Source organism: Rattus norvegicus, chromosome 3 (genome assembly GCF_036323735.1).
Source record: "Rattus norvegicus strain BN/NHsdMcwi chromosome 3, GRCr8, whole genome shotgun sequence".
Lineage (NCBI taxonomy): Eukaryota > Metazoa > Chordata > Mammalia > Rodentia > Muridae > Rattus > Rattus norvegicus.
This window is the reverse complement of record NC_086021.1, coordinates 132817650-132838378: the sequence shown is the minus strand read 5'-3', so window position 1 is coordinate 132838378 and position 20729 is coordinate 132817650. Positions and strand designations below refer to the sequence as shown.

At 41.3% G+C, this 20729-nt stretch overlaps 1 protein-coding gene across 7 annotated transcripts in view; it reads left to right on the top strand.

The window, feature by feature from the left end:
* The first annotated feature begins 10806 nt into the window (after positions 1 to 10806).
* Positions 10807 to 20729, top strand: part of Myef2 (myelin expression factor 2) — a 35879-nt gene continuing 25956 nt past the window's right edge. For 2 of the 7 annotated variants that reach the window (XM_006234932.4, XM_006234930.3), the window contains exons 1-5: positions 10808 to 11067; positions 17506 to 17714; positions 18911 to 18963; positions 20357 to 20364; positions 20466 to 20559. In XM_006234932.4, coding sequence (XP_006234994.1) covers positions 10934 to 11067; positions 17506 to 17714; positions 18911 to 18963; positions 20357 to 20364; positions 20466 to 20559 — 498 coding nt within the window. In that variant the 5' untranslated portion in view covers positions 10808 to 10933. Of the gene's footprint in view, positions 11068 to 17505; positions 17715 to 18910; positions 18964 to 19046; positions 20365 to 20465; positions 20560 to 20729 lie in introns of those variants that run through there. The other 5 variants (XM_006234931.4, NM_001013205.3, XM_063284535.1 and 2 more) reach the window with 5 other exon arrangements.

The following is a 20729-nucleotide window of genomic DNA, read 5'->3' as shown; positions in this document are numbered from 1 at the left end:
ACGGCCACCTCCTGTATTCCCTGGAGATTCAGTCCTGCTGTCCCAGTGCCATTCAAGGAGACCACTTAAAAGCCTCCATGATAATCAATTGGAGCAGGAGCTCTTCCCCAGTTTTTCAGCAAGGTTAAGCGTGCCTTGACTATATATATATATACATATATATGTATATATATATATGTGTATGTATGTTTGATTTTGCTTTTTATCCTTTGTTTTTCTTTTTTATAATCGTACTATTTTGCCTCCTTTCTTTCTTTTCCCCTTAAAGATCCCCAACCCTCACCCAGGTCATTTTTACCATCTTCGATCTCAGGAGTAGCTGGTACTGAATGTGCTGAAATAGGGTGGGAGAGTTTGGTATTGGGATGATTGGATTGGATTGGGAAACGACTGTGTTGGGCTTCCTCAACGGTTAGAAAATAATCTGAGTGGCCTGAGAAGTGACTCGAGCTGAGCTGCTGATGCCCCAGCATGGATAATGATCTAACACCGGCCTGTTTGATGAGTCTCATTGGCAACGTTACATTCTGCTAGGAATTTTTTTGCAAAGAAAGATGCACCCGATATTTCAGCTCTGACTGATTACTAACATGAAGTGTTAATTAATTGGTTTTAATTTTACTGTCCCCATGCTTCTATGGTTTCATTTAAACCATAACTCAAGCCGTTAAATAGAATGTTACTTTCAGCCCAGTCTTCATAAACTTTTGGACCATGAACAGTATAACACATAGGAACTGACTTAAATTATTTCAAAGTAAGTCCTTTTTTCCTGTTAAGAGTATATGATTCTGTAATATCAGTCCACTAATACATAACTGACAAATGGGAATGTCAAAGGTTAGGAAAATCATTGTTTAATACTTACCTTTCTTTGTATGTCTTGACTGCCAAGTAAAAACCAATAGCTGAGCTCTAAGTCCGCTTACACAGCTGAGGTAGGCAAACTCTGAGACAGTGGTCTAATGCCTGGCACATTCATGAATTCCTGCTTTCCCCTTGGCTCATCTGGACTGCATGGACTACCTTGAAAATTCCCATTTAGTGATTTGATTTTTTCTGATAATTTTTCATAACTCAATCTTCCTTTGTATTCTCACCATTATTTTTGTTGTTAGTCAAATTTGTGAAGTCTAAATATATTGTAAAGTACATTTTATTTTTCCTGCCCTAATTATGCTATCATTGCCTTATGTTTATAGATGCCTTTGTAGTGGTTTTTACAAGTAGCTTGGAACTTGCACTGTGTACGACCTTTGACTGGTCAACATTGTCCTCATCCTTCTAACTGCAACTTCTTCACAATCCCTTTCCAGTTGCACTCCAACTTAAATTCTGCCAATGAAGAACAGTGTTGCGAGTTCTCCAGGAAGCAGAGGAGAAAGTATTTGTCTCAGTAGCTGCTGCAGGTAACTTGGTGGGTGTGATGGATTGAGTAGGAGTGGCCCCACAGACTTGTGTGTGTGTGAATGCTTGGCCCGTAGGAAGTGGTGGCACTATTAGATGTAGCCTTGTTGAAGGAGGTGTGACCTGGTTGGAGGAAGTGTGTCTCAGTCACTTCCTGCTGCCTGCTGTACCAGATGTAGAACTCTCAGATCCTTATCCAGCACCATGTCTGCTGTCACAACGACATGCTTCCCACCATGATGGTAATGGACTGAACCTCTGAACTGTAAGCCAACCCCAGTGAAATGTTTTCCATTATAAGAGTTGCCAAGGTCATGGTGCCTCTTCCTCGCAATGGAAATCCTGGACAGTGGATCTGAACAGGGGCAGACAGGGTGTTACACCAGCACCCTAGGTGTCTTCAGACCCTCACAGCTCACAGAGACTGATACTGGGAGTTCCTCCTGATTTCTTCCCTCCTAATTTTTTAAACATTAGCAATAACTGCTCAACTTCTGTTCTCCCAGCCTAAGAAGTTGTTATGAAAGCATGTAGGTCCCTGCATGAGGCCTTTCCACCTACCTATAAAATATCTCAAGGAAGGATCAGAAACCTTTTTTTCCTCTCTGATAACCGAAACAGAAATGAAAATAAATGCATGCTATCATTTGTTTCTATTCACGATAATAGATTCATATATCTTAACATACTTAAATTGTGAACAAAATCCATTGATATGAAGTAGATTCAGTCTACTCTTCTGTAATGTATTATGATAAGGTAAATCACATTTATAAATAACTGTAAGACCATTGCTTTCAGTAAACTATATTGATAAGTACCTATCAATAATAAACAACTTATATTGAAGGGACTGTAAAAGAGCTAAACTTCAACAGAATTCTAACTGGAGTACCGAGAGAGAAGTTATTTTGTTCCCAAAACATGATGTTTGGTTGTGGATAGACGAAGGTTTATGCAGTGGTTCTGACATCAGGAGTTTCAGGTCTCTATCTGCCTCCCCACAGATTGTTCACATATACCCTGGATTTGCTGAGTCATGGTTTCCATATGTTCCACCAACTTTCCAGTCCCATAGGGAGGAAGAAAAGCAAAGAACTCATCAGGAAATTAAGCATGTCCAGAATCCCTTGAATACTTTTCCTCATGACTTAGTAAGTAGATCTGTGCCATGGGGTCACACATTTACCTAGGCTCATTATTCATTACTCTAAGCAAAACTGCGCTTGTCAGTAAAAATAGTAGAGAATGCACAGGAGACAAGGAACTTGCCAGGTTCTATGGCTTAAGGGAAAGGCTAGGCCAAAAACAAATGCGAATAGTGTCATCAGAGGAACATTTTAAGGTTTATTTGTGCAAACATCTTATAAAGGAAACTATTAAGCAAGTCAGTCCTTTTCCATTGAAAGTTATTCTTGTCATGATCATATGATCAAGTTCAGTTTTGTGTACTAGGAAAATGCTAAGAAGCAATTTATTCAGCGTGGGCACTAGTGGTCACAGAAAACAAGATGGGGGTGGGGAGGAGAATGCCAGGGTAGTGGATTTCATGGCCTCATCCTGACATTTTTTCTTTCTCCTCATCCTTAGCTTCCAGTTATGAGGTCACTTCAGGGCCCTACATGGCAATTGTTGCTGAAAGCATAATTTCTCTCTTCTAAGCCAATGACAGGAGGAGGCTAATAAGGAAACAAAAGGACCATGGTCTTCTTCAATGACTTTCCTCTAAAAATCTCCTGCATAGCCCACTCAACATTTCTCTTAGATTTTACTGACCAAAAATATACCCACATAAATATATGTACCTGCAAGCAGAGGAGAAAGTACAGGGTTTAGTAGTGTCTAAGGGTTTAATCTCTGTGAACAGACACCATGACCTATACAAGTCTTCTAAAGGACATTTAATTGGGGCTGGCTGATAGGTTCAGAGGTTCAGTCCATTATCATCAAGGTGGGAGTATGGCAGCTTCTAGCAGGTGTGGTGCAGGCAGAGCTGAGAATTCTACAACGTCATCTGAAGGCTGCTAGTGGAAGACTGACTTCCAGGCAGCTAGGGTAAGGGTTTTAAGCCCACGTCCACAGTGACATACCTAGCCCAGCAAGGCCACACCTTCTAATAGTGCCATTCCCTGGGCCAAACATATACAAACCATCACATTCTACTCTCTGACCCCCATAGTCTTGTTCAAACACATGAGTCTCTGGGGGACATATTTAGCCATAGCATAATAAAAGTATATTTATTCCAACTTCCAAAGTCCCCATAGTCTATAGCAGTCTCAACAATGTCAAAAGTCCAAACTTCAAAGTCTCTTCTGAGATCCATTAAATCACTTAATTGTAATCCCCAAATCAAGACAGGAAACCAGCTGGGCAAACTCTAAACTCTGCATCTCCATGTCTATGTCAAAAGAGTTTTCAGATCTGCAACTTCTTTTTCATCTTTGTTGATTGCAACAAACTTTTTCCTGGGCTGGTTTCTCTCCCTGTTATCAACATTCCACAGAAGATATCCTATGGCTCTGGCATGTTGGAACATCTTGGGGTCTCCAAGGCAGCTTCAATGTTACAGCTTCTTGTTCCAATGTCTGTGATCCACACATGATCTTCTGGGCTCTTCCAACAGGCTGGCATCATTTCTTCAGCTCCGCCCTCTGTAGCAATCTAAGCTCAGGTTGATCCTCTTCACTGCTGCTACTGTTCTTGGTGATCATCCCATGGTACTGGCATCTCCAATACATAGGGGCCTTCCGCTTCAACTAGGCTTCACCAAAAGCATCTCATAGACTTTCTTCATGGTGCCAAGCCTCACGTCCTTTGCATGACCCCTTAAGGTCTAAGCTGTCAACTACAACTGAGGCTGCACCTTTACCAATGGCCTTCCATGGCCTCTCACAGTCCCAAGTCTCAGCTGCTCTTCATGACGCCTTCATGCCTTCAAAACCAGTACCACCTGGGTGACTCTTACACATTACCAGGTTCAGGTGGAGCACAAGGTACAAACTTGACTATCTTTGGGACATGGCTTCTTTGTATGCTTAGAAAACACTTCCCAGAAGATTTTTACCTCAGTGATTCTGGTCTCTTCTTAATCACCATCAGTTTCTTAGCTCCAGCTAACCAGCATCAATTGTCCCAGTAGTCCCTTCTATTCTTGACTCTAAAGCCAGAGCCACATGGCTGAAGCTGCCCAGTTCTGCTGCTTTGTGTTGCTGGAACATGTCCTCTCCCACCCCCCCTATTCTATTACCAGCTTTCTGTTTTCCAACTCCCTGCCTAAGCTTGACTTTCCTGGAACTTGCTCTGTAGATTGACCTTGAACTCAGAGGTCTGAATGGCTCTGTCTCCTGTAATGCTGGGATTAAAGGTGTATACCACCATGCCTGGGTTTAAGATTTTCTTCACCTAGAACCTGCTTTGTCCCAGACTGGCCCTGCACTCAGAGATCTGTTTGGCTTTGTCTTCTGGGATTACAGGTGTGTACCACCATGCCTGGATCTAAACTTAGCTGGGTAAGCTCTTGCCCCCAAATCTGTTATCTCCTAGAACATAAGATTCAGTTCCATTTCACTTCCTGGTGCCCCTTTAATACCTGAACCATACATTTTATAATTTTTCTTTCTAAGGTTGCTATACTTGTTCAAAACACTCTCCATGAGATTCAACCAGAGAACAAAGTCTCCATTAGGCTTTTCTGAGATTTCCTTTGTCAGTGCAACTAGTATGAATCTCTTCACCTTAGCCTCCGGCAGACTCTTCAGACCAGGGCAGAAAGCAGCCACATTCTTCACCAAAATACCACAAAAACAGTCTCTAGGCCACATTCTGAAGTTCTTCTCCACTGAAACCTCTTGGGCCAGATCTGCAGAGTTCAAATCATACTCAGCAAAGAAGTCTTCCATATTCCTACTAGGACAGCCCAGTAAGCTCAACTTAAGCACCCACTGCTTTCCAAAGTCCCCAAATCCACATTCCTCCAAACGAAAGCCTGGTCAGACCTATCACAGCAATACCCTAGTCCCTGTGTCTTAGTCAGGGTTTCTATTCCTGCACAAACATCATGACCAAAAAGCAAGTTGGGGAGGAAAGGGTTTATTTAGCTTACACTTCCACACTGCTGTTCATCACCAAAGGAAGTCAGGGCTGAAACTCAGGCAAGGCAGGAAGCAGGAGCTGATGCAGAGGTCACAGAGGGATGTTACTTACTGACTTGCTTCCCCTGCCTTGCTCAGCTTGCTCTCTTATAGAACCAGGACCGCCAGCCCAGGGACAGCACCACCCACAATGGGCTGGGTCCTCCCTCCTTGATCACTAGTTGACAAAATGCCTTACAACTGGATCTCATGGAGGCATTTCCTCAAGGGAGGCTCTTTTCTCTGTGATAACTCCAGCTTATGTCAAGTTGACACACAAAAATAGACCTTACACCCTGGTATCAATTTCTGCCTTAGTTAGGGTTTTATTACTGTGAACAGACACCATGACCAAGGCAAGTCTTATAAAGGACAACGTTTAATTGGGGCTGGCTTATAGGTCCAGAGGTTCAGTCCATTATCATCAGAGCTGAGTTCTACATCTTCATCTGAAGGCTACTAGTGGAAGACTGTCTTCCAGGCAGCTAGGGTAAAGTCTTTAGTCCACACTTAAAGTGACACATCTACTCTAACAGGGCCACACCTCCACATAGTGCCGCTCTCTGGGCCAAGCATATACAAACCATGACGAGTAGTTATCAATGTCAATATATTTCCCATCTGTCAGAAAGACGAGGATGGTTGGTTTTTTTAGTTATCTTCTCTATCAGCTTTTAAGGATTGCCTTCAAATACTCAGAGCAGCACGAGGACTGGACCTGGCAAGTCGTCATTCTAAGAATTATACTTTCTGTTCCAAATGCTGTTATTAAAGCTTGAGAACCATGCTGCAGAAATATTAATATTTCAATTAAAGACGGCATCTAATACAAGGTAATCATCTTGGTACTCTTTAGAGTCAGTCCGGTTGCCAAACTGGGGACAGATACATCTCCATGGCTTTGGATGGAGGAAGCTGAGTTCTTCCCTGTCCTAAGGAGAGGGAGTGTCTCCTTCTGTGCAAAGGAAAGTGGGCAAGCTTCTCAGCAACTTGCTCTAATCTGGCTTTGCACGGAGTTACTCAGGGACACTAAGGTACAGGCAGGGTGACTTAAGGTAGGGATGAGAAAGTGGTTGAAATTTCTCTATTACTCAGTAATAAACATCTATATTTTCATCATAGAAGGAACTGCAAAGTATACAGTACTGCGGATTAAACAAGTTCAACAAGTGCTCCACCACTGAGACATAGCCTTAGATCTCTAAACTCTTTTCCAAGCTTCAAATAACGAAGAACACTTACTAAATTTAGATTCTTATTCCCCCCAATCAGTCATTTCATTTGTCATATGTTCTGTTTTTCTTTTTTGGTGTTGTGGTCTCATCTCCCCTGTGCACCTCCCCAGCCCCCACTGCAAACCCCAAGTTTTCCAAGGCCCCGGTTTGCGTCTCTGTAAATGTGATACAACATGGGCCAAAACGATTTGGTTTACAGTTGATCCTGGAGGAAAGTCAGTGAGGAACACGAGGCAGGAACGGATGCTGAGACCATGAAGCCGCACTACTCACTGGATTGCTCCCCACAGCTGCCTCAGCCTCTTTTCTTATCCAACACAATACCACCTTCCCAGGGCTGGTCCTCCTCAAATCAATCATTAATGACACACTGACACAGACATGGCTAACGGCCTGGCTGAAGGAGACAGTGCCTCAACTGGGGTTCCCTCTATCCAGGGGACTCTAGTTTGTGTCAGGTTGACAAAGGCATACCGGAACACTCACATATCCTAGGCTAGCCTTGAACTTTTTTTATATCTGAGAATGACCCAGAATCCCAGGTCCTTTTATCTCTACCTCATGAGTGCTGGGATTACAGGTGTGAGCGGCTACGCCTGGCCTGGCCTTCGCACATCAATTCTTATTAAGATAAAGGACGATGGTACCTTAGCTGCCACTTCAGTTTAGTTTTTTCCTCTCTTTGGTAACAGAAGCCCCTTGGCAATGGTCCACTCGCCTATTTCCCATCCCCTCCACAGTTCTGTGTGCCTGGAGAAAGTTTTGGCCCACCTCTGGACGTGTATGAGACCACTCAAAAGGATGCTTCCTTCTATTGTGCATGACTTCTGACCCACAGTGGAGACAAGATGTCCAAATTGCTAACCATGGTCTAGAAGTCTCCTTCAGGATCAGGATCATCACATTAGGATGGTCACAAATTAGGGAAGTAGAGTCTGGGTTCATGACTATGAGGTTAGTGTACTGTCTCTAGGATATAGTATAGGTACTTCATTTTCTTAAAGAGATTAAGAACACACCCCCTATTTAAGAAATGATTATTTCCTCATACCATTACTAGCGGGTAATAATGAATGATAAGGTATGTTAATATAATGAGGTGATATTAAGCTATTAGCAGAAAAGACTGGGTTTTGAGGGTTGGGGATTTAGCTCAGTGGTAGAGCGCTTGCCTAACAAGCGCAAGGCCCTGGGTTCGGTCCCCAGCTCCGAAAAAAAGAAAAAAAAAAAAGACTGGGTTTTGGAGTTACATTTCTAATATGTAAGACTTCCCTCTCTCACACATGTATGCAAATATACATTCCAATTTTTAAAAAGAAAACTAGGTGATCCTTTGACTTTCTTCCACCAATATTATATTAGCTTATTTTCTATTGCTGTGATAAACCACCATGAGCAAGGCACTTGACAGAAGGAAGACTTTCTTAGGTTTTACAGTTGCAGAGGGATAGGAGGTCACCATGTGGGGGAGGCACAGCAGCAGGCAGGAGGCATTTGGAACAGCAAGCTGAGAGCGTGTATCTTGGAGGAAGCAGAGACACCAGGAGTGTGTTCACATGTGTTCACACAAAGTAAACTGGGACTGGCATGCTTCTGTAAACTCTCAAAGCCCACCCTGGTGACAAACTTCCCCTGACAAGGCTACATCTCCTACGTCTCCCAAGACAGCACTGCCAACTAGGGTCTAAGTGGGGTCCAAGCGTTCAAACCCATAGGAGAAAGGGGCTCATTCCTATTCGAAGTATTAGAAATATATTTTGTGTAATTGTGGAGAATAACAATTCTGCGGTAGGAACCATGGGAAACAAAACTTCAGCAGAGTTTTTCCATGTGCACGCATATACTGAAAAAAGAAATCCCAGTGAGGGGAGTAGAGGAGTTGAATTTTACCCAGACCTTTGTAGACTTCATTATACTTAAGTATGACGTCAACAGCATGGAGGAAGGGAAGGTACAGGGCAGCTTCTCCTCTGCATCGAAGCTGCTGCACGTGACCCAGCCTTTCAGGACCATCTCTTCTAGGAGCCCCTCAGTGATCCTCAGTTGAGAAAGCCCTCTGCTATTTATGCATTCCCAAGGTCAGGGCTAAAGTGTGAGCAGTGAGCCCTTTGTTTTAGGTAAACAGTTTAAATCCTGCTCTGTTGTGGTTTGTCCTGGTGCTGTTTGTGTTCTGATGTTAATTCTGCTTTCTCAAGAGGGGCTGCCCCAACCAGGTGTAGATCACATACTCCAGTGATTTCTCGTAAACCTTCTCCACATTTTAAATAAATAAAGGCTGAGCCTTTATTTAGACAGTGGAGGGGAAAGGTGGAATGGGAGGTCTTTGAGAATGGGGGCAGGTAGAGAAGAGAGAGGGTGAGAGAAAACTGAAGACAAGGGTGGAGCAGAACCACGTGGCCAGGAGAAACCGCAAGTAGCAGGGGATGTCATAGTTGGGAAATAGTGTAGTGGTAGAGCTGCCCAATCTAGGCTTGTATCTTAGAATTATAATAACCGGATTGTGTGGTTTTATACAGGCTTACTGGGGTTGGAAATTCTAACAACACTGCCCTCCCAAGCTCAGTCTTTAAGAATAGATCTTTAAATGAGATATTTGAATTGGTATACTCTGGAGTTTGGGCAAGTCTTGTGTGTGTGTGTGTGTGTGTGTGTGTGTGTGTGTGTGTGTGTTTAATTAAATTGTGCTTTTAATTCGATTACAACTCCCCAATAATGCTGTTTCCCAAAGTCCCCTCCAGCAGGGATCTAGTGTCCTTTCTGAACCTTCTATTGTGGTTCGGTCACAATGAACTCTTGAAAGTATTGAAAGGTGAAAAGGGGTTTTGCAGGAATTTACTAGACCAGGGATTGTCAGATTGAGTTTCTTGGTGAAATTCAATGATAGCAAAAGAATAAACGGAGTGATGGATACTTTGAAACTTACTGTAATTTACTACGTGTGGGGTGGGGAATAATCTGGTTTTTCCCTGACTGAAACCCTGTGAGAGCCTTAAGAGATAGAGACTGTAATATTGTAGCACTTGGCCCTAGATGAAGTGTTTTCTTTAAATCTCTACCCTGCAGGGAAGGGGCTGCTGTCTTTACTGTGAAGAGAGGTTGAGAACTGAAATAAATGCCTCAGCCAAGGAGAAAGTGGCAGAGGTCGCCCTAACCCTGATTGTCCCAGCCAGACTCCACTACCTGCCTGCTAACTGCAAACATTAGGCTCCAGGAGTACAGTACAGAAACACAAATCAAGCGCATCTGTTGTGTTTAGGACACAACACAGCACTTTGCCAAACACAGCACTTCGCAGATCACTCTCATCACTAATAAAATATACCTACTATGCCGTTCACTTTCTTTTTTAATAGAAGGAAACATTTGAGGAGGTCTTGGCATTTTTCAACTGAAAAAGGTGATTTTTACTGTGAACTGTAATTATAACACTGAAATTTATGAGTTTTCATATTTAGGGAGGCAATCTATAAACAAAACCAAAATATTCATTTGTAGCTAATCTTGTATGTTATATTTATGTTTTACCATGTGTACATGTGGTTTGCCTGCATTTATATATGTGCACCCCATACATGTCAGTGCCTGTGGAGTCAGAAGAGGTTGTAGGAGCTCCTCTATGTGGGTGCTGGGAACCGAACCAGGGTCCTTGGCAAGAGCAGCAAGTTATCCTAACTGCTTTGCTCCTCCAGGTCCCTTGCACAGACTTTAAGAAGATGATGGATAGTCCAAATCGATTGCTGCCCTGAGAATTTAAAAACTTCAACCTCTTAGCTGATTGCTAAGGTCCACAAAAATCTTCAGCCCTCAAAGAAAGTAGTTAACTTGGTGACTGGTCCTCAGCCATGGGTGCTGGCCGGCGGCTTCGTAGGGCATCCACCTCCAGAGATGGAGCTGCTATAGCTCACGGATCCAAACGCCCCGCCCCCAGAGGACCCCCATCTCCGCGCCCCTGGGCAGCCCGCGCTCCCTCCGCAGGTGGCCGCGCCGGAGCCCCGCCCCCGCTCGCTCCCCAAGTCGCGGGGCCTCGTCCGCTCTCGCGAGATCCGGGCCGCCGAGCGCTCGGGGCCTTTTCAAATCGCGATCCGTTACCGCTCCGCCGGCCGTCGCCATTGTAGCGCTCGGAGCCCTAAGCGCGGCCGAGGCGGAGCCCGCGGCGGGATGGCCGATGCCGACAAGCCCGAGGCGGCCGCGGGTGACGACGGCCCGCAGCAGCAACCGGCTGAGCCGCGGCGAGACCCGCACCCCGGCGAGCCGGAGAAACCGCCGCGCAGCAGCGCCAACGGCGTTAAAATGTATTGTCTCCCCCGGGCGGGCGGGCAGGGCGGGAGGCGCGGGCGGCCCCGGTGCGGGAGCAGGTGCGGCGCGGGCGGCCCCGGCCTCCGGCGCGCGGAAAACGGTCCCCTTTAAAAGGCCCGAGGCTAGCCTCATCCCCGGGGAGGACCTAGGGATGACATCATCGGTCCTTTCCCCTCCCGGCCCGGTTCCGAGCCCCGGTGAGGGCCGCGTGTGCGGTGGTGGTTTCTAAAGTGTTAGAGCTGACCGAACCCATTGTGTTCCTCTTAATTGGCTTTCGGAAAAGAGGGACTTGGTCTCCTCCACCCACCCAGTGATGGTTGTCGGCCGTGCAGGCTGTTTTGTTTTGTTCTTTAAAAAACAAACAAACAAAAAAAAAACAACACAAACTCTGTGTGGTGGCCTTCATCTTACTATAATTCACTTATAATAAGATTAAATTACTGAAATATAAATCTGTGCCTGGCAGAGCTGGGAATGGAACACAGGGCCTCGTGCATTCTTTAGGCAGGCGCTAGGCCACAAAAATGACACCCCCAACCCATAAAATACAGCGTGTTTTAGAAGAAAACCCAAGGGTTGAAGGTTGGATCTATCAATCTGTGTCAGTAGAGAATTCAGTCGACATTAATCCATAAGATCTTAAGTTATAAGACAGTAGGATAGGGGCAGATTGTGCTCGCCTGTCTTGTCACGTGGGGTGATGTGAAGGCAAACATTTATTTTCCTGTGGTTTATTCTGTAAAGCTGAAGTTGAAAATGTGTAATTTGTTAAAACACCCATCACCTCTCAATTCTGCCTCAGTAGAAAACAATGAACACATGCTCATAATTAAATCAGGAAAGGAAAATGCCTTTCTGGCTATTCTGTGTCAAAGTACTTGAGGTAGTGATGCTAACATTTGGACCAGTTTGTTGGAACAGGATTGAATTGATTGCAGATTAGATGGGGTAGTTCTCCTCAGCTTTGTCGCGACAGCCTTAGGATGTATTGCTCTTAGGATGACATCACTGGGTATTTTCTCTTAACCTCTGAAAATGTACTTAAGAGAACTTACCCTAGTTCCCTGAGGCCTATCCTGAGCGTTAGAAGTCCAGTGTTTGCTGTTTTCTGATGCCTGTATTCACTTTTGGAATGATAGTGTGGAGAGGCACCTTAAGAATGCCCATGAGGCAGAGTCCATTGTGTTAACCTTTGCATTGGCTAGAAATAACCTTAAATATGGATTTTAGTTCCCCTACCCCCCTGGTGACTTTTGAACAGGAAGCATTGTATGAGCAGAACAGAATTTTGCAGGGATTGGATTTGCAGGGATTGGAAGTCAGTGCAGTTTGCTTCTGGATGGAGAGAGTGCATGTTTCTCCACCATGGAGAAACCAGAAAGCAAGTGAAGCTTATCTCTTACGCCTGCCAAAGCCTGGGCTTTTTCAGAGATTTGCTATTAAAAATAGAAAAAAAAAAAGTGGAGTGACTAACATACAATCAGCTTGCATGTTTTTGGATTCCGTTTCCATGGATTTAATGGTGAATTAGAAATACCCGTATTGTATCTATATGGAAAGTAAGCATACATAATATATGCATTGTTTTGGTATTATAAGTGAGGAAGAGATTAAATAAAGTAGTGCGAGATTGTGCTTAAGTCACATGCAAACACTATTTTGGGAAAAGGACTAGAGCATCTGCGGACTTTTTTATCTGTGGGGTGGAATGGGGCTGAGGGATGACAAGTATGTATTATTAGTTTGTGTCTAAGCATGAGTGTGCCGCCCTTTCTTCCTGAAGAAAATAATCATTGAATCCTCTAATGTTGGTACTCTGTGAAGCTAGCATCAAAACCTCTATTAGACACAAAAATACAATGTTTACAGTTGCATTGCAGGATGGGAAAAGAAGTGAGAAAGAACCATTTTCTAATTTAAAGAGAGAAAATATGGGGCGGGTATTAACAATAAATACAGATTGTTTCCTTATTCGAATTCTTTCTTTCCATTTTTTCTCAGTGTTGAGTAGAGAACAATACACTAAGGAATTTCATACATATCTGATAGCCCAGCATGAAGTAGTCACAATGAGTACTTAGGGCCTTAAGTCTTATGTGAATCTACAGTGTACCTGTAGAGGTGGTTGAACACCCTAAACTTTGGGCTGATTACCATGCTTTTAATGATAAGTCATTAAAAGAATTTTGAAGACCAGACACTGCTTTACATCCATTGACAGCTTCGAAGTGAACCATGTGGGTTTGAAGCGACTTGTATTAAGTTAGTTCATAGTCACAGCAGACAGAGATGGCTGTCTTTTGATCCTTGAACCTTACATTTTAAAGGTTCAGTGAGTATCTGTTGAAGATGTAAGAAATTTCGAGATCATGAAATTCATGGAAAAGATTTAGTTGGCCTGTCCATCTTTAGACAGGAATTAAAGATCCTATTTCCTCTGTCTACTGTAAACTGGAAGCAGAAACTATCTTGTGACTCGTCGTTAGTCTTGTATGATTTCAGGTGTATTGTGCTACTTTTATACTCAGCGTTAGGGTAGGGTGAAGTGATTACTAATAAAGCATCAGCTTTATCATGAGTGGAGATCATAACTGTGATGTTTGCTCCTCAGATTTTTTTGATTTGCTATTATACAATGATTATTGTAATTGAACTAATTAATATACCTGTGAACTCATGTAGCTAGCATCTTTTTTTTTTTTTTTTGGTTCTTTTTTTTGGAGCTGGGAACTGAACCCAGGGCCTTGTGCTTCCTAGGTAAGCGCTCTACCACTGAGCTAAATCCCCAGCCCCTGCTAGCATCTTTTGTAGTTCCAAATATTTTACTACACGTTGTCTCCAGAACTTGGCTACTGGAGATTTATATGCTTAGGCAAACATCTCACTAGACTTGTGGTAATGATGCTGTACCCTAATCCCTGATGTTTTCTTTGAGCTTTGTTTTTGATGTCATGAAGTATTTGGTTTTCTGTGTCTGGTTTATTTCACTTAGCACACTGTCCTTCAGGTTGCTGCCGATGGCAGGCTTTCCTTCTAAAGGCTGATCTCTCAATCAATCTCTCTCTCTCTCTTTCTCTCTCTGTGTGTGTGTGTGTGTATTGTCTGTGTGCGCGCGTGCACGCACATCTGGGATATATATACACACATATACATACACACACACACACACACACACACACATATATATATGCGCTCACTCCCACCTTTTCTTTAACCAGTCTTTGATCAGTAAGCAGATATTAGTTCAGTTCCTTGTCTTAGTTATTGTGAAAAATATAGTAAATATGAGTTCAGATACTGAGATGAGGTTATTTCTTTCATCAAATACAAAAAATGGAATTGCTAGGTCATTTTATAGTTTGGTTTCTGATATTTTTAAAAGAAACCTTTAGTTTTCCTCTGGTCAGCCTTTGAAGTAAACATAAAGAAAATATCCTAATAATATATTTTGTAATGAATTGTCAAGAGTATTTTAAGCAAATGCTTATTATAGTCATATAACCTTCATTCAGCCTGGTGAAGAATAGAGGAACTTAGTGAGTACTTGAGAATTGTGTGTATTTTCACAGTGACTTATCCAGGGTGAGAGTAGACAGAAGGAGGATTCTTATCACAGACTAGGTATCTTCTTACCTGACTTCAGACTGGAGCCCTTCAGTGAGTTCAGTGGGAAGTGCATTATTATGCAGATGGTTCTTCGGAGGAATGGAAAAGAAAAGGTTTGTTATGTCTACTGTAGCTAGGAACCAGAGAAGAGGCCCTGTGTATTTTGGCTGCTTGTTTCTATTCTCAGAAATGCCACTTTATTCACATGGAGGCACATTCTAGAACAGTTGAGAAGACCCCTTTCGATTAAGCCATTTCTTATAAAAGAATAAGGTTGATAGAGAAGTTGTCCCTGTCAAAATCTGAATAGCTGGTGAAGCAAGTTTGGTACTGTTTCTTGATTGTGGTAGCATTTCTCAAAGATGGAGCCACCATCTGTTCATAGTATGGATTCTGTTTGTTTTTGAGATAGGGTCTGATCTAAGCTCTGACTAACTTGGTGCTATGTAGTCCAGACTGGCCCTTAGCTCTGTCCTCTTGCTTCCATCTCTTTGAATGTTGGCATTAGAGGCAATTACTCATCATTTTCAGTGAGTTTGGGTTTGAATGTTGGCATTAGAGGCAGTGTACTCACCATTTTCAGTGAGTTTGGGTTTGTGTCTGTGTATGTTTGTGTGTGTGCACGCATGTATACTTTCTGAGAGGTTTCTCATTGAACCTAAATCTTCACTGATTAGGCTAACTGGTTATCCAGTAAGGTTCTAGAATCCATTCTTCCCCCACCCTCTAGCCCTATAGGAACTGCAGGTGTGTATTTCCATGCCCAGCTTTCTATATCGGTGCTGGACATCCTAACCTCTGCACTCTGCTTTGCAGAGCAAGTGCTTTACCAACCTCCAGAGTGTGGGTCTTTAGCTGGCAATTGCAAAATTACAACGTATCCAGCATATGATGGTACAGTCAGTTGCCATTCTAGATACAGTGTAGATAGCACAGTGGGCAGTTGTCACCTGGTCAGGAGAATGCTGTTTTCATACTAATGCAGTAAGAGGTTTGTTTATAGCCTTCCAGAATTGCTCACCTTAGAATTTTAGTCTGGATTATGAAATTTGGTTTATTAGAATAACCCATGTAGTTTTTAAGAAATCTATTTTCTAGGGTTGGGGATTTAGCTCAGTGGGTTCGGTACCCAGCTCCGAAAAAAAGAAAAAGAAAAAAAAAAAGAAATCTATTTTCTTATTTATTTGAGATTTTGACTCATTAAATTTTATAAAAAAATTGCTTTTAAATTGTTAATGAAATTACTTTACGTCAACTAAAGCAATCCATGACTTAAATCCATGGTTGTTTCTATAATAAGATTGCTTTTGAGTCCTTGGGAGTTAGCAAGTTGAAAACGTGCCTACCTCACAAGAACCTGAGTTTGCTCTTCAGAACCATTTGAAAATATTAGCTGTGTGTCCTTGTAATTCTAGTGCTGGGGAGAAGGAGACAGGATTCCTGGGTCTCATGAATTTGGTAAGCTTCAGTCTGAAGATAGGCACTATCTCAAAGGACAGGAGTGGCATTTCTAAGGCTGTCCCCTGCTCCTCATACATGTGCTCACAGAGACGCCTGTGCACCTGCACATACACATACACTACATATTGCTTTAAAAGTGTAAATTGTAGTTTTAAATATAAATCCAGATTTTTATCTGTAGGGATTACTTTAGGTACATACCCATCCATATCTTATTTATTCCTATGTTGGTATATGGCATCATAATAGTTGCATTGTGATTGAAGTTTTATAAATTGATTTTTCCAATTAGGTCCATTAAAAAAGACTGTTAGATTTTGTCTCATGATGTGTTTAATTATTTCCTGTCTCTTCAACTCTAGCCTTTCAGTTTAGATAGTATTACTAATAAAACAGACACAATTCTATGACATGTCCTGTCCTGTGTTCAACATGAAGCTATATAAGGATGTCTTTAAATTTTTCTGCATTTATCTAAGTAGGGAATAGGTAAAACTCAACATACAGTGAGTATGAGTATATATATGTATTGAATAGACAGATAGATGTGACTATATATTTTGATTCTGGTTTTAAGGGAAGAGAAAATTCTAGGGATAATTTGTTACTCTAAGCTTTTTCGATAATCATTGATTCATCTATTTACTTTTTTTGTGGTGGGGTGGGGGTGGGGGCAGAGTCTTCACTATAACTCTGACTGCTTTAGAACTTGCTATATAGACCAGGCAGTCTTTAACTTGTGGTAATCTTTTATCTGTCTCCTGAGTGCTGGAATTATAAGTATGTTCCACTGTTTTTATAATATGGCCAGCTTTTAAAATTAAATTTAGTTAAAACGTTTTTAAGAATTTTTCTTATATTCACATTTGTGTGTGTTTTGTGTGTATAGTGTATGTGTGTGTGAGCCATGATGTGCAGATTGGTATCAGAGGACAGTTTATGTAGTCAGCTCTCTCTGTTTTCACCATGGGTCCTGGTCAGGCTCCTGTAGCAAGTGCCCTCTTGGTGTTCCAGTTGGATTTGCGAGTTGAATAAAGTTCTGAAGATTAATTCTCCCTAAATGAGATTCTGAGATAATTCACATGCTCCCTCTGTTGGGTCTATCAATACTTATTAATAGTGTCATGGGAAAAATTGGGCTTGGGGATGCTTACGAGTGTTAACATAGAAGAAAAATGCCAGCTGTTTGTTAGCTTAGAGATTGATAAGCTTGGACAATATGGAGCCTTGGACTGACTTCCTGCTTCTTTGCAGAGTTCTAGCTTAATTGAGAATTTTGTGAAGTGTCAGTTGTCAATGATTGATACACAGAGTTCCATTCTTAGAAGCTCAACTAAAGGTGCTTTTGTTTGTCTTTTAATTCGCAGGGAGAATGATGAATCAGTGAAGGAAGAAAAATCTGATTTAAAAGAAAAGTCTACAGGAAATAAGAAGGCCAATCGGTTTCATCCTTATTCAAAAGATAAGAATTCGGGCACTGGAGAAAAGAAAGGTCCAAATCGGAACAGAGTGTTCATTAGCAACATCCCCTATGACATGAAATGGCAGGCTATTAAAGATTTGATGAGAGAAAAAGGTAACAGTTTCTTCAGTAACTTACTGTTGTACTCTTGTGTAGGAAGGGCAGGAAACAAGCAGACTTTTATTCCTCTTAGCTACACAGACTCAGAGAGAGAGACTTTTCTTTCTTGACATGTGCATTAATCTTTTCTTTTTCCTTCCACTTGGCAATTTCATTACAAGGAAGTATGGACAAATGAAGTCTTTTCTTTTGCCATTTTAGTGGGATAGTGAAGCCAGCATATGCATGCCACCAAGAATTCTGTTAAACTGATTGCTTTGTCTTGTTGAAGTTTTTTAAATAGATTTTAAAAGGACTATTGCATTAGTTAAGCAATGCATTTAGCTTGTTAATGTATGTATAATAAGGTCGATTTTTTTCCCCCAAAGATGTTTTTGGTGGAGTCTGGAATCTGGCTGTGGAATTCATTTTGCTTGCATTGTCACGACTGCCACGATGCTGTCCTTGCAGTTCTGTATAAATGTGTCACTGCTGCTGCAGTTCTGTTTTCAGAATAACTGAAAACTTCCTCTTCTACACATGCTTGGTTTTGGGGGAAAATAATGTCAATACTTGATCTTGTAAAAGTTAGTTCTGTTATTTCTTGAAAAATTGAGGTTCAACAGTCCTGCAAACTATGTACTTGGCTTTGAGGGTGATCTTCTCTAATAATTTTTTTTAATTGCATTGGTGTATCTGTTGTAAGGTGACAACTATTTGACTGGTTTTATTCACTGACTATTTAGAAGTGTGTGGCTTGCTGTGAAGCATTACTTGTAAATTTAGTTTACTGATGGCAAACATGATTGAAGACATTCAGGTAGGAAGTCACCTTAAAACAGCTGTTGTGTGTAGGCTGACCAAAGTTATTTGAAAAGTGCTAATGTTGTTAATACGATAGGCTGAGGGACCATTTGTATGTATATGTGCATTTGTTCACCAACCATACCATGCTGGCCAAATACGATCGATCTGCAGTATGAATTGGGTTAATATGGTTGTTAGCTTTTTTTAGAGAATGTGGATGAGGTAATTTCTGAAAATTAGTTAAATTTCTACAGCTATCGATAGGAGGTATGTTGATCTGGTCCTGATTGCCGGTGAATAATAGGTGCTTTTCTGTAGAGTTGTGCACAGGTGTGCAGTAAAGCAAGATACTGGCGTTTAAATGTATTGTTTCTTGGTATCTTCCTTTTGTATGTCTTATGTAGTTGGTGAGGTTACATACGTGGAGCTCTTTAAGGATGCGGAAGGAAAATCAAGGGTAAGTGCTGTGGGCCATAATCTGCTCGAGGTTTAAAAGTTCCTCAGCAGTTTACTTTTGTATATTACTCTACCAGACTTTTGGAAACTTAAGTTTCATTTTGTTTTACTTTAAGATTTGAGGTTTTATCCTAGCAAGTCTGACATGCCAACCAAACTAGCTACCTGAAAGGGATGGGTTTTGTAAATGCTCATAAAGGGCATTCATTTTTCTAATGCTTTAAGGTATGCTTTTTCTTAGCTAATAAAATTTTAATATTGCTTTTTGTTGTATTTTGATGACTTCAGGGATACTTTAAAAGTCACTGAATTGATAATATTCCCTAAGAGTTTTATGAGAGGCCTGTGGCTTAAAGGTGTTAATTTAGAATATAATTTTGAAACTTTTATTGAAAAGTTAATTTGTTAGCCTGCAGGACCATGTAAGAGGCAGTGCTCTGACCAATTGGTATGAATGATGTCTATGACTAAGTTGGCCTGGAAGCTGATGATAGGTTTGACTTAGCAGCTTGAGTATACTGAAGAGTATAACGGGAAGCTCTGTGACAGCGTCTCCTCATAGTCACAGCATGGTTGGGTACATGAGAAATACAGATTTTGTCATCACACTCAGGTGGCACTTTGAACAGTAAATAATCACAGGAATTATTTTTAAAAAATGATTCTGTAAGCTTCTTTAGCATGGTTAATTTGTTTTACATGCTTCCAGCTAGATGCTTCTAAATTGTGTGCAGCCAGCTTTAATCTAATAGATAACTTTCTTAAAAGCAAAATTCATGGGGGCTGGAGAGATGGCTCATCAGTTAAGAGCACTGACTGCTCTTGTAGAGGACTTGGGCTCAACTCCAGCACCACATGGCAGCTCACAGACCATCTGGAACTCAAGTTCCACGAGATCTAACACCCTCTTCTGGCCTCTTTGGGTACCAGACTAACACATTGCGTATAGTCATACATGTAGGCAAATACTATACATAACATAATAACTTTAAAAATTCATGTTATTGAATTGCTATTTTAATTAGATTTAAAAAGTATATTGTGCGCAACATATCTCGAGATATTATTACTGCATAAGACATGGTATCGGGGCCTTCAGTTTCTTCCTGTACTTACTGTTGACCGAATTCATACAGTGGCACTCGTTTATTTTTAAGAAAAGGCACCTGAGAGTAAGAATGTACTCCAAGCTTGTAACATGTTAGATGGATTTTAAAATGTGTGGAAAATGCATGGTCACTTGCCTGTTACATTCTGGAGATGTAAAAGAAAAAGAAAATGTGTTCTTGATTACTTCTTAATGACTTAAAGATTAGAGTTTTCCATTAAATTCATCTACTGACCTAAAATGTTTTTTTTTTCTTTTGCATATATTGACAATCTACTGGATACAGGGTTGTGGGTAAGAATTTTTTTAAAAGTATCTTACGTTAAATTAGTCTTGTGATTGGGAATCAGAAATCTTTGTACATAAGCATTTCTTATATATTTTCCCCTATTAAGCGTGGTTGAATTCAAAGATGAAGAATTTGTAAAGAAAGCATTAGAAACTATGAACAAATATGACCTTAGTGGAAGACCTCTGAATATTAAAGAGGTAAGTTTTTTGTATTTGCAGTTTAAACTTGAATTATCTGAACATGCTTCCTTTGATTTTTTTTCATTTTTTTCCTCATATAGTTTTATGGCTACTTTTTTAAGGATAGATGCTTATAAAAGAATTGTAACTTGTGATTATTTTACTTGAGATGATTTGCTTTAATCCTT